This window comes from Pteropus vampyrus, unplaced genomic scaffold, assembly GCF_000151845.1.
Source record: "Pteropus vampyrus isolate Shadow unplaced genomic scaffold, Pvam_2.0 Scaffold595, whole genome shotgun sequence".
Lineage (NCBI taxonomy): Eukaryota > Metazoa > Chordata > Mammalia > Chiroptera > Pteropodidae > Pteropus > Pteropus vampyrus.
In genome coordinates this window covers 60,482-74,556 of record NW_011889376.1, presented here as the reverse complement: position 1 = coordinate 74,556, position 14,075 = coordinate 60,482, and the positions used below count along the sequence as shown (strand labels likewise).

The 14,075-nt window shown below is 34.0% G+C and overlaps 2 protein-coding genes across 2 annotated transcripts; one reads left to right on the top strand and one right to left on the bottom strand.

The window, feature by feature from the left end:
- Window positions 1-98: 98 nt before the first annotated feature.
- Window positions 99-1,055, bottom strand: LOC105308596 (olfactory receptor 5AS1-like). Its single transcript, XM_011384595.1, has one exon. The coding sequence runs from the start codon at window positions 1,053-1,055 to the stop codon at window positions 99-101; it is 957 nt and encodes a 318-aa protein (XP_011382897.1).
- A 9,887-nt stretch (window positions 1,056-10,942) lies between these two features.
- Window positions 10,943-11,890, top strand: LOC105308590 (olfactory receptor 5F1-like). Its single transcript, XM_023525680.1, has one exon. It carries the CDS (start codon window positions 10,943-10,945, stop codon window positions 11,888-11,890), a length of 948 nt encoding a protein of 315 aa, XP_023381448.1.
- Window positions 11,891-14,075: the final 2,185 nt, after the last annotated feature.

Genomic DNA, 14,075 nt, shown 5'->3' with positions numbered 1-14,075 from the left:
CTGGAAAATGGAAATATATTTAAAATAGTTAACATATGTGGTGTCCATGGCATAGTATTGATAATGAGATTGGAAGGGCAGGCTATGACTTAAATGTTTCAGTGATTCAAATTGTTATCATTTGAAGCCCAGTTTCTTTCCAAGAATTTTCTCAGAGCATTTTTCACATCCTTGTTTCTTAAGCTATAGATTATTGGGTTAAACATGGGGAAAACAACAGTATAAAACACTGCAACTACCTTATCAGTGTTTGGGGAATAGCTGGTGGCAGGACGTAAGTACATAAACAAGAGTGTTCCATAGAATAAGGTGACTGCTATGAGATGGGAAGCACAAGTGGAGAATGCTTTGCTTCTGCCACCCGAGGACTTGATGCTCAAAACAGTGATAAGGATACCAAAGTATGAGATAAATATAACTATGAAAGTGCTGGTCTGGATGAAGCCACACAAGGCAAAGAGCAGAAGTTCATTGATATGGGTATCTGCACATGATAGAGCCAGAAGAGGTGGAATATCACAGAAAAAATGGTTGATAATATTGGAGCCACAAAATGGCAGCCTGAATGTGAGGCAGACATGGACCATTGAAGTCATACTTCCACTGAAGTATGCCAACACAATGAAGCAGATACAGACTCTCCTAGACATCAGTGTAGGATAGAGCAATGCGTTACAGATGGCTGCATAGCGGTCATACGCCATCGCTGCCAAGATAAGGCACTCGGCATCAGCAAAACAGCAAAAGAAAAACATTTGTAGTGCACAACCATAGGGAGAGATGCTTTTTCTGGTTGTTAAAAAATTCACCAGCATTTTAGGAGTGATTGACGTAGAATAGCAGATGTCTAAGAAAGACAAGTTGCTGAGCAAATAATACATGGGCGTTTGCAGGTTTGAATCGATGTTAACTAAGATTATTAAACCCACATTTCCCACCACAGTTAGTATATATGCTATGAGAAATACCAGGAATAATGTGATTCCGAGAGGTAGATAATCTGTGAATCCAACAAGGAGGAACTCAGTTGGCATGGTATAATTACTCTCCAACATCTTCTTGGTTTTCTTGTTTTTCTCATCCAAAATAAATGGTGTCAGAATACGTGAGTGGACTTGAGTGATCAATGAACCAAAAATATCTTTACTCTCCTTTCTAAGGAAGCAAAGAGAAAGATAATAAATCCAATTATGGCATACACTGTGACATATTTGGTTTGTTTTCATTTTTGTCATTTTTTTTAAAAGAAGTAATTAGAAATGATCATTGATGTTATTCAGAGGTGATGTATCGAGATACAGCAACTCTTTAAAAGCTGTGCACATTAAGAGATGATATTAGTTCCTTTCAAGATGAAGAGGAATGCATGCGACTCAGTTGAAAAGAACTGCTAAAATTATAGAACCGGCAAAATTCTTAGAGGTAAAGGTCTATTTTTCCAATCCTAAAATCACCTTCCTTCATGTAAAGGAAATTAGAGTTGAACAACATTCTAGGAAAAAACCACTCACAGGTAAACTAGGTAAGTCCACAGAAGAATGTCCATTTACTTGGGAGGTATTTTAACATAAAGGTTAAGAGCACAGTAGTTACAGAAGAGATGATGGTTCAAATCTTAGCTTTGCTACTTACTGACGGTGTAAGGTTGATAAAGTGTTTTAACTACTTCGTGATGGTTAGAATAAAAAACAAGTAGATGTTTGTAAAAAATTTATGTAACTGGTACATAATAAACACTAAAATGTGTATTTATTAGATGAAATTATTAAAACAAATAAATTGACCTTTGTGTTTCTTTTTAATTGTATATTCAAGAATTTGAAATACCTATTTAGTTGTCTCAAAATTCTTCTTATCTTTAGCATCATGGATACATGATCTGTGCTATAAAGAAAAGCCATCGTGGTCATGTGTTTATGCATTCTATTCAAATGCCTTGTTTGACAGTAATAAATCTTTTACGCACACCTTAAAATTATTTCTTTCTTCTGTAGGTTTATGTATCTTTCTTATCTCTGAGTTATGGCAATGTCTGGTGTGAGGTCCCAGAAACATTAAGTGTTTTGAGGAACCACCACATCTCTACAGCTATTAATAGACTTCTAAACTGGGGCTATATGAAAAAATATGTATTATACACCCAGAAGGAGAAATAACCAAGAAAAATAAACAGAATGGGTGCAAATAAAAATAAGTCATAGTTAGATGGAATATTTAGCAAATGTCCCAAGATTCGTAATATTAAAAGTAGTCTGAGAAACACTGCAGTGAGTAAGAAGGCAACAAATAATGAAGATCTTTTCTCGCTGCCATTCCTGGTAACCTCAAAATTTCCCCTCCCCCAATAGCATGATCTGCAATCTTCTAGGTGAACAAAGTCAGTCTGCTTTGGGAATCAGATCTTAAAAACAACTTGACTAAGAAAATGGAAGGTGAAAGAATTCAAACTTAAAAGAGGAAAACAGTTTATGTGTCCATGTACTACAAATGTTATTTCTAAGTTTTATATAACATCTAATTTTTAATATTCTCATATTTAAACTTTTCTTTTCCTTTTTTTCCTGAAATAAAGGATATAACATCAATGTAATGGTTAAAGAATGTGTAACTAATTAATCTACTGTATTTACAATCTATCTGAGAGTTTAGAGAAAAGTTTGCACAGATGTAATGGCTAAAGAATTCATTAACAATAAAAAAGATTCTTTTAAGTTATTTTTGCCAAACTCTAGCTGAAGAATTAACATTAAAGAATTGGTGAGTATCAAAAGCATGACATATTTAGAAGATTCTGTATCATTGATTCCCAAAGATTATATCTAGTAAGATAGTAGTATTAGCATTGGCCTTTTGATTACAAGGGTATTAGCACTCTACACTGAGACCTCCACATCATCATATTTGCCTGCATATCAGGCTTGATTTGGTATCACTGGTACGGAAAAGACAACGGCAAGGAAGGATAAGAAAAAATAAGTAAGTGTCTGGAGACCCAGAAAGTAATTTTGGTTCTCCTATCACAAATCATTTCATCTTTATGTCATCACATCCTCATTTATGAAATCAGACCTTCCCTATTTATTATGTGGAATTGTCATCTAAGGCAAATAAGACTGTACATATTCAAAAGCTTCATAATTGCTTAATAAATTTTTATATTTGTTTAGAGATTATTGATAGAAGTTGTCAACATTGAGCAAGTTATTTTTTTCAAAATATGTTTTATTTTCTCCCTGAAAACAACAAATTAGCAGACATGTAAAAATTAAAAACTACACAAACTCTCAACACAGATAAATGAAGTATAACTATCACCACCATCACAACAAAGACAAATTATAACTTTTTTTCTTTGAACAGTTTTCTATGAACTACTTGGGTTTCTATGAACTAGAGCCCTTTTATATTCTGATGTAATACCTAGTTATCTACATTAATGGCAATGATGATGATGATGATGATAAAAGCAATCAGTAATAACTAAAATTATGGCTAGCGGGCCAATAATATTTTCTAAGCATTTGATATGCATCATTTTAATTCTCATTTTATCCTATGAGATGGATATTATTTCTATCTTTAAAGATATAACACTGAAGAACAGAGATGTAATCAAGTTGCCCAGGTATATATAGACAGATACCAGTTCTCACTTCTTAACCAAAATACTACTGTGCCAGTGATGTTGAAATATTTTCTATTGCTGTAAGAATGTTATATTATTTAAAAATAGAATGTTAGTGTTAGAAAGAACCTCAGCAATTATCTAATCCATATCCTTATTTTTCAAATGGGGTGACTAAGTCACATTCACAAGATCATCCAAGTGACATATCCACTAATGATTTTAATGAGTGTACATCTTATATCTATAAACAGCTTATGAATCAAAGTCTGATTTTTTTCCTTGAGTTCCCATGAAACCTGCAACTGTTTAGAGAGTTTCTGTCATCAATTGTTGCATGAGACCCTAAGTATTCCAGAAAATTTTCACTTCTCTTAAAAGATTTATGTCTCTCTACTTTAAGCTGAAAGCAGAATAATTTCCTTAAACAAGTTGAATCTACTGATTTTTGAGAGAAATCTCACCGAACAAAGCTCTGTTTGCAAATGGTGCCCAGGAATAGGTTTATCTTTGCTACTCTGTTTGAAGCATGCATGTAGAACTTGCTCTCCATTTCTAAAAGCACTGTGCTATAGCAGTTAAACACACAGGGTTTAAAGTTAGGCAAAATTGAGTTTAACCTCAGATGTGACATCTAATGTTCTACAAGTCGTTAAAATTTTCTATGCCTAAATTTCTTTGTTTTTTTTTTTTTTTTTAATTAACATAATCGTATACCATAAGGCTGAAACCAGGATTAAGCTTCATAATTTATATCATTGTTTACAGGGCTCATTATATTATAAATACATAAAAATGGATCCGTTATTATCTGTTATTAATATCAATGTCATTATGATTATTGATAATTCAACATCTGATTTCAAAATCATAAGATCTCCAAGATGACAGTTATAGAAATGTGTATTGGTTTGTTATGATTTCAAGTATACTGGTTAATGACTTAAATAAAGTCATTTCGACCTACTTGTTTATGGCTTAAATGAAGTTGTTTTGATATACAGTGAGTCCTCACTTAACATCTTAGATAGGTTCTTAAAATTTTGGTGAAATGAGGTATAATGAAACCAGTTTTACCCTAGGCTAATTGATAGAAATAAGAGTTAAGTTTCTACAGCATCTCATCAACATTATAATGAAATGACATTGAACAAAACAGTGTTATGAGAGGATCTGCTGTGCTTGTTTATAGCTAAAGAAAGTTTTTTTTTTTTATCTAAGTATGAATTTGCATATTTGGGAGAGGCCATGTCAGGAGGATGTCATCAAAATTGTTGTGCCACTGAGTGTTTATCGACATGAACGTGTAGAGGAGTGACTGTGACATAATGAACATTTACGCTTCAAATACCAACAAATTATGAGGACTTACTCAGAGTGTTTGGTCTGCACAAGGCTACTCTGTGCTGATCAAAATAGCTCGCTGAACACCTTGGGATATTAGTTCCTACTGTGGCAAGACAGTCTTTGCCGGCTGTGAAAACTGTGTAGCAGTATCATGATGGAGATGTCTGCCAACATCAGTGCCTTCATTCCACTGGTACCATGCTCTGGCTACAAGGAACTTCAATTAGTGCTGGCAGCTGGATGTCTGTCAGCTCATGCTTGGCTAAGCTGACTTTTCCAAGAACATGTTGCAGAAAGGTACACCTCAACTAAAGTTGGACTTTATTTCTTTTATCATTCCTTTTCTTGGAACAGTAGTATATTCTATCTATCTTTAGTTTGGAATATGTTATTTCAATATTGACTTATCAAAAGGCATTATCCTGTATGCTATTTGCTTATAAATTATTTTTGTTATAAATTACAATTCCTGCAGTGGATCTGTGCTAAATAAATTATTTAACAATGTCAGACTCTGAGCATAATTTTGCTGCAGACAAAACAATGAATAAGCATACTGTATGTGACTACGTGTCTGTGCTCATAGAAACCTTGATGGAGGTTTAGCTTACTGAATTTTGCTCACCCAAATTAACTAGACCATTACATTTCCAAAAATTCCAAACAAGGCACAGTTGGCCTTCCCTTTGTAGCAGTAAGAAGCCTAATGAATCAGGCAGTGACTTTTGGAAACTCTCATGGACAAAGTGAGGTCAGGATTATGTCCTCACTATCCCCTACCCACTTCTCCAGCCCACAGAGAGTCAGTTAAAATATATGACATCTAAGGCAACATTATCTATACGATACTCATACCAACCATTTTGTTGATGCTTCAGGGGATCAGTCACTTACCTCAGTACCATCTAGAATTTTGAATTGTAAAATTTTGTACAAGACACTGACACTATTTCTCTTAAGATTTTACAAATAGGTCATATAAAGGGTGAGTATTTATCTTCTAGCCTGTGATAACTGGGACATTATCCCAAGATAAACCCCAACCCCAGGAGAGATTTGGATAAGCAATTACTTTCATTCTAGTGGTATGGTTTGATAGTTTATTTTAAATGAGAAAGATGAAGAACAGTAACATAATTGACTTTGATGTGTCCAGTTACAACATAACATATGTCTCCTTCACTGGGAGATCTTTCATTAAAAAATAACAACAACAAAATCCTTAGATTACACTGGCCAATAATTTATCCTGTAAAGACTATGATTTCTATGAGCTATATAAATACATTTTAAAGCATTAATTATGTGAAGGTATTCTAAAGTATTAGTTCAATATTATTGAGAAGAATCCCCAGGCACCCTATTTTTTTTTGTTTTTCTCAATTATCTGAGTGACTAGACTGAAATAAGTATTATGACTCAGGCAACTTGGATTTGAATGTTAGCTTTGCCATTTCACAACTGTGAGTTTTTGAGCACCTTATTTATTTTTATTCTTATTAATTTTTAAATTATGAATAATAATTGCCCACCTCATCAGATTCTTGTGAGGATTGGGATAACACCTGTAAATATCTAGCCCTTTATTCAGCAGATGATACTCATTTAAAGACTGTTAGCTTTCTCTTGCTTTTGCAATTATAGCAAATATATACGCACACTTCAATGAAAAAATAAAAAATCATTAGCAAGTAGAATTTGCTCCAAATAACTTTTAATGGATATTTAACATTCAAAAAATAAATTAACACAATTCATTATAGTATCATTCTAAAAAGAAAAATAAATAATAATCTCAAAGGATGAATTTGATATAATTCAGCATTTATTCATCACAAAGTAACTCAACAAATAAAAACACAATAAACTTCCTGAACTTGTTAAAGAGCATATGCAAAACTCTACAGTTAACAGAATGGGAAACAAGGAGACGATGCATGCCCTCATCACTTCCACTATACATGGCATTGATGGCTCTACACATGCAATAAGGTAAAAAATAAATAAATAAATAAGAAAAAAAAATAAAATTTCGAAGGAAGAAAAAAATAGCACCTTAATTCAAAATTTTAAATGTAAAAATCACCATTTGTAATAACAGCAACCCCCAAGAGCCCTTTTACAGAAACTCAACCTGAAATTAAATAGTAAAAGGTCTGAAAATAGCCAAAATCTTGGAAAATTGATTATATGACAGTCACTATCTGATTTTAAGATGTGCTACAAAGCTGCAATAATCAAGATAGTAATCAAGAAAAGCATAAGGAGTTCAGAAATTGATTTGAACACATATTATCAATTAAATTTCATGCATAAAAAAACAGCAATATCAGTCTGTAGAAAAAGGATAGTCTTTTGAAAAAAATAGTAGTAGATGAGTAGATGAAAGTGAGAATAGATGAAAAAGAAGGAAAGGAGAAAAGAAAGAAGGGAGAGAGAGAAAAAAGAGGGAGCAAGGGAGAGTGGAAGGAAGGAAGGAAGGAAGGAAGGAAGGAAGGAAGGAAGGAAGGAAGGAAGGAAGGAAGGAAGGAAGAAGGAAGGAAGGAAGGAAGGAAGGAAAAGGGGGAAAACTTTACATCAAACACTACAACAAAATCAAAAAAAAATGATAGATCTAAACAATTTAAAAATTCTTAAATAAAACATAGGAAAAAATTTAAGTTGAGAAAATTTTTTAAGATATTACACAAAAGGTACAAATACGTAACTAAGCATTAATAAAATGAACAAAACAAAACTTAGAATATGTTTTTCAAAAGATACTGTCAAACATACAGAGCCAAACCACAAGCTGAAAAAATATAGGCAAAGTACATATCTATGCATATTTGTTACAGGATTTGTATTCAGAATATATAAAGACTTCTCGTAACTCTATAAAATGGGCAACCACATAAAATAAGCAAGAGATTTTTATAGGTATTTTATTAAATAAAAATAGCCATAAACACATGAGAAATGTTAAAAATGATTAGTCATTAGGAAAATTAAAATTAAAATCACAGTGATATATAACTATGTGACTATTAGAAGAGATAAAACTTTAAGAAAAATGCTCAATGCTGGCTTTGATTTAAAGCAACAGAAACTCTCAGACATTGCTGGGAGCAGTACGAAACAGCCCACCAATTGTGTTAGTTTGTCAGTCTCTTAAACAGCTTATATTGAATTACATGATTTAGTAATTCTAATACTATTTACCAAAGATAAATAAAAACATAGGTCCCCACAAAGAGGAGCTTTAAACATGATTGATCTGAATTGGAAACACACCCAATGGCATGGACAGAACGTAGTACTTTGAAATAAAAGGAAAAAATAGTATAAAAGCAAGAACACGGATGAATCTCAAAACATTACAATGAGGGACAGAAGCCAAGTCAAAAAGCTATACACTATATGCTTCCATTTAGGTCACATTTTGGAAAGAACAAAAGCATTACATAAATTACAACAATGGTTTTCCAGTGATTGGCAGAGACTGAGGGAGAAGATAAAAGTATCTATAAAAGAGCATAAAAAATTTATTAGGCTGAACAAAATACCTGTCATGATTATGGTAATGGTAACAAGACAGTAGGTGTTTGTCAAAATGTTCCAAACTGTACACCTACAACCAATGATAATTTAATAAAGACTCTAGGAGACAATAAACCTGGCTAAAAATCTCATAGTTTTCAACTCATTTCTTTAAACATTTTAAATCATTTTTTAAATGAAATATTTTTTTATTTATTGTTCTTTCTGCTTCTTCCTGAAATTCCTTTCAAGATTTTCAATTATAATATCTTGAGAGTTCAATAAATTAGATCTTTTTGAGGGTTTAATAATATTATTCCCTTCTTTACATCATTCTTTTCTTCCCCTGATCCAATGAAAACTCGTTGTGTTAATTCTTAACCCACAATTCTGATTGTTAAATTACAAATTATTTTAAAGGACTTTCATTACTTCAATTTGTTAATTAAGTTTTATACATTAGTAAATAAAGTTTATATATTTGATATATGTCAATCAGGGGGTAGTTTTAGTTTTTAATGACTTCATAATCGAATGTTTACAGGTTGAGTTTTTAAACAGTATCTTTCATGATATAAATCTTTCTTTAGAGATATATTCAAACTGCTTAGAAGTTTGTAAGACTGGATATGCAAGATGCACACAGGTATATGTATTCATATGTACATTTAGGTATACAAATGCATATGTGTATATATATGTTTATGTGTGTGTTTGTACTATCTTCTAAGTAAGATAAAAGGTAAAATGGAACTGGACAGGAAAATTAAGCAGCTCAGTATTCTTTATTTCAGTATAACGTTGTGTTAAATTAACTCTTCCACTTCTCAGCAGTTTGTCCACTGGAAAGTTATTTAATAGCTTTACATCTTATTTTTTACATCTACAAAATATGTAAAATGATAATGTCAGTGAAAAGACTGCAGTCGAGTTAATCAAGAATTCAAATAGAAAATCATAATATAGTACTTCACAGATGCATTATTACATTTTTATGCAAATAGACTCTCCATGTACCTTGTTTCACTTGTAAATTTGGATCCCAAAAAACTATAATTTCATCTCCTTGTAGGATCAGAATCACAGACAATAATTGCAAAAGACCAGCCCAGTTTTAAAATCATTAAAAAAAAAATTAGATTTTCTTGGTCAATATCTTATTTGCTCAAGGTATAGAATTTCTTTAAATATTGTATAATGAATGTGTTTTCTCTTCTCATTAATTTCACTCCAGAATAGAGTTGGATTAGAGGTAAAGTTAACCAGACAAAAGGAGGGACACACACACACACACACACACACACACGCACACACACACACACACACACACACACACACACACTCACAGGAAAAGCAGAAGAACTGATAGTGGACTATGCGCCTTTGGAGTAAGCTGAAAACACAGTAAAGAGAGCAATATATATCCAAAATTAATTTGCTTTTACTTAGGCAAAGACTTTAAAGTAACATAGAGACCTGGGTCCACTTTATGATGCAATGTGTGACTTCATACATCTCCACGTGATTATATTTTCTTTCCTTTTGAGATTGGGAGTTTCTGCCCTTAGAGATTTGACTCCACAATTAAATGCTGTAATTTAGTACCCATGGTTACTCAATTTTCCTTAAAGAAAACTATGTGAAGCAACATGTATTCACTGAGAGATTATCTCAAAATGTTATAAATAGGTATTTCAAATATACATTGCATTTTGTTTGAAAATGAATTATTTTCCTTAAAAATTTTTAAGCAACAATGAGAACTGATGATAACATGATAGATTACACAGGTAAGACATTGGGAAGAAAGCTATAAGGAGTTGGAGCTGCTATTCACTGAGGTGGACAGATAGCCTGTCTGCTATAACATGGCATTATTTTGCCAGCATACCGTGTAACAGGAACAATAGTTTCGTTCTGGTAAAAAAAAAAAAAGTTAAAATATCTCAAAATCATTGTTTGATATATTGGTTATTTGAAATAGTCACTATTTTGGCTGCATGGGGTGTAGAAGAGCTATTTACAGGGTACAACGCATACATTTGGAGTTGAGGAATAAACAGAGTGATCTTGAGGGGAAAAATATGGATTCGAGTTAAACTCACACACCTGTTCAGAGAATGGGAGAGACTTCAGCAGGTTATCTGTATCCTTTGTATTTGGCATGTGGGAGGGTAGAGAAATACATGGCATTTTCAGAAACTGGAGAGAAGTGTGTGTACTTGCCCAGTGCTTTGAGAGGACTACAACCAGATTTAGTAGACAACTGTTCAATAAATTTACATGCTTGTCCACTTGTCCACTAATTTTCCTCTTTCTTCAGTCACTCTGTTTACTACACTATATTATCCTAGGTTGTCTTTTCTCCGTGTGTGAATATCTACATCAGAACGTTTGGAGAGAGAAATATCTACATTTAATGCAAGTTTAAGGAGACTCTATTTGTAACACATGACTAGAACAAATTATACTGTGGTGACTGAGTTCATCCTGTTGGGATTGGCAGACACGCTGGAGCTACAGATTACCCTCTTCTTGCTGTTTTTTGTGGTATACACACTTACGGTTTGGGGGAATGTTGGCATGATACTCTTAATCAGGGCCGACTCTCGACTTCACACACCCATGTACTTCTTTCTGGCCAACCTGTCCTTTGCGGACATTTGTTACTCCTCCACCATCACCCCAAAGATGCTGGTGGATTTATTGTCAGAGAAGAAAATCATCTCCTTTGTTGGCTGCTTTGTGCAGTTGTACTTCTTCCTTGCCTTGGCTACGACTGAGTGCATCCTGTTTGGGTTAATGGCCTACGACCGTTACGTGGCCATATGCAACCCTCTGCTTTACCCCGTGCTCATGTCCAGGACCATCTGCCTTAAAATGGCCGCAGGGGCTTTTACAGCAGGGCTGTTGAACTCCATTGTTCACACAAGTTATATAAGCAGCTTGCCATTCTGTAGCTCCAATGTCATCAACCACTTCTTCTGTGATTGCACTCCACTTTTTAAGCTCTCATGTTCTGCACACACACAGCTGAGTGAAAGCACCATTTCCACTTTTGCTGGTGTGAATATGATCGGGACTCTGCTGCTCATCCTCGCCTCCTACTCCTACATTCTCTTCTCCATCTTTCGCATGCATTCAGGGGAGGGGAGGCGCAAAGCGTTCTCGACATGTGCCTCTCACCTGACAGCTATAACTCTGTTCTATTCCACTGCCATCTATACTTATCTGAAACCCAGTTCCATCTACTCCGTAAGTCAGGACAAAGTGGCTTCTGTGTTCTACACAGTGGTGATCCCCATGTTAAATCCTTTGATCTACAGCCTCAGGAATAAGGAAGTAAAGGCAGCTTTCTGTGATATAATTACCAGGAAAAGGATTCTTTCATCTCTATGATTGGTTAAATTTCTGAACTAGATAGAGTATTTACTAAGTTTTCAAAGGCTAGTTCAAGCTAATAGTTTTTTATTAGAATATTTGCTAAGTAGTTGCCTTCTATAATATTCAAATGTATATATCTGATTTGAGTATAAGGTAAATTACCAAACTTATGTGAGACGATGAGACTTTCATCCCATCATTCTATATTTTCAGAAGGTCTTAAATGAGGCTTATTGCCTAGGTAAAGGAAAGTGTTGACTGTTGAGAGACAAAAGTCATAATATCACATAAAACTAGTCATTTAAAATATATGTAATTATCCATGTACTTTCCCCTGTGAATTATTTTTTAGTGTTTATTATTTTTAAAGATTGTTATACATTGCATTTATCAAAAATGCTTTAAATTTAAAGTACCTTTCCATTATAAATTATTGTATTATGTCTTCGGAGGACACTTAAATCAAACTTCAGAACTGTAGCTTTAATTCCAACTGTAAACTCACTATTTCCTTTTCCCTCCATTCACATACATGTTTATTAAAGAATAAAGTGAGTTTGTTCAAAAGTGTGCTACCACGAAAACTGCTGTCTGATTGGAAGGCACAAGTTACAGCTCTCATGTTCTCTTCTCAAAAATTCCCAGCCTTTCTCTTGCTTTCTCTCTCATGGAACTGGCATATGCACACAAACTACATACACACGCATTTAGCTACAGCAAAGAATTTATTCAGGATATTGCTCCGAAGGAGATAAATCAATGTTCTGTGCATGAATCTAAGACATATTCTTTTTTTTTAATTTTTATTTTACGATTAGTGTTGACATGCAATATTATTTTATATTAGTTCCAGGTGTATTGCATAATATTAGACATTTAAATAATTTACAAAGTGATCTCCCAATTAGTACCCACCTCACACTTTTTGAGGTTATTATAATATTATCAACTATATTTCCTATGTTGTACTTTCCAACCCCATGACTATTCTGTAACTACCAATCTGTACTTCTTAATCCCTTTACTTTTTATACAACTTCCAGCCCCCTCTCACCTGGCAACCAGCAAAATGTTCTTTATATCTATGAGTCTGTTTTCATTTTGTTCATTTAGTTTGCTCTTTAGATTTCACACAACACATGTTCTTTACAATGGATTTTCTGCTCATAGAAATCTCTTATCAATTGCCAATAAAAATCAATTAAATTTAATATTAAAGCTAAGCGAGTGAAAAGGTACAAACTTCTAATTAGAAAATCACTGAGTTGTGGGGATGTAATGTACACCATGGTGACTGTAATTAACATAACCATATTGCATATCTGAAAGTTGCTAAAAGAGCATCTTAAAACTCATCACGAAGGAAAAAGAAATTTGTTAGTATGTATAGGGATGGATGATAGCTAGACTTACTGCAGTGATCATGTCACAATATATACAAATACTGGATCATTATCTTTTTACACCTGAAGCTTATATAATGTTATATGTCAGTTAGACCTCAGTTACCAAACCAAACCAAACCAAACCAAACAAAACAAAACAAAAACTGAAAAGATAATTTAAGTATGATGAATATGGAGGTAGACAGAGACTTGGCTTAGAGAACTCTGGAGGAGACTGAGTGGGGGTTGGGGCTTGCTAAAGAAACAGCCACACTTGTAGTTTGGGGAGGAATATCCCTCACGATGCTTCCCTTGCTCTTGCTGAAGTTGCATCCCATCGAAGAGGTGACATGAGCGTCATCTGGGATGTGGCATAGCAGTCATTATGACCTATCACAAACAGGTCATCTGCTCGACTATTTGATACCCACAATGGTCCATGTAGATAACTTTGGCCAGACGGATGTTCGTGAAGGTATCAGTGGTGTCTGAGCACCCATGGGCCATGCTCTCAGCCCACAGGTCCACAGTGTTACCTGGCCCCAGAGGCCTGCAGTAGAACGGCCAGGATGTTCTCAGAGGTGCTCGCTCTTTCCCTGCGTAGCCTGCCTGCATCTTATGCTGGCAGCTGTTGACTACATGCTTTCCACTTTCCCTGTTCTGGGAATGTAATGTAATCATATATAGAACCAAGATGTTTCCCTAGTAAATACTAATACTATATTTCTTCCACTAAATGCTTTAATTTGCAGTAAAACAGAAATAGAAACAATATTTCAGAGATGAATCCAGTTATTCTGAGATTTGGGGTTTTA

Excerpts from the sequence above, each read along its gene's own strand:
- LOC105308596 (XM_011384595.1), bottom strand. The coding sequence starts at position 1,055 with ATGTTGGAGAGTAATTATACCATGCCAACTGAGTTCCTCCTTGTTGGA.
- LOC105308590 (XM_023525680.1), top strand. The coding sequence starts at position 10,943 with ATGACTAGAACAAATTATACTGTGGTGACTGAGTTCATCCTGTTGGGA.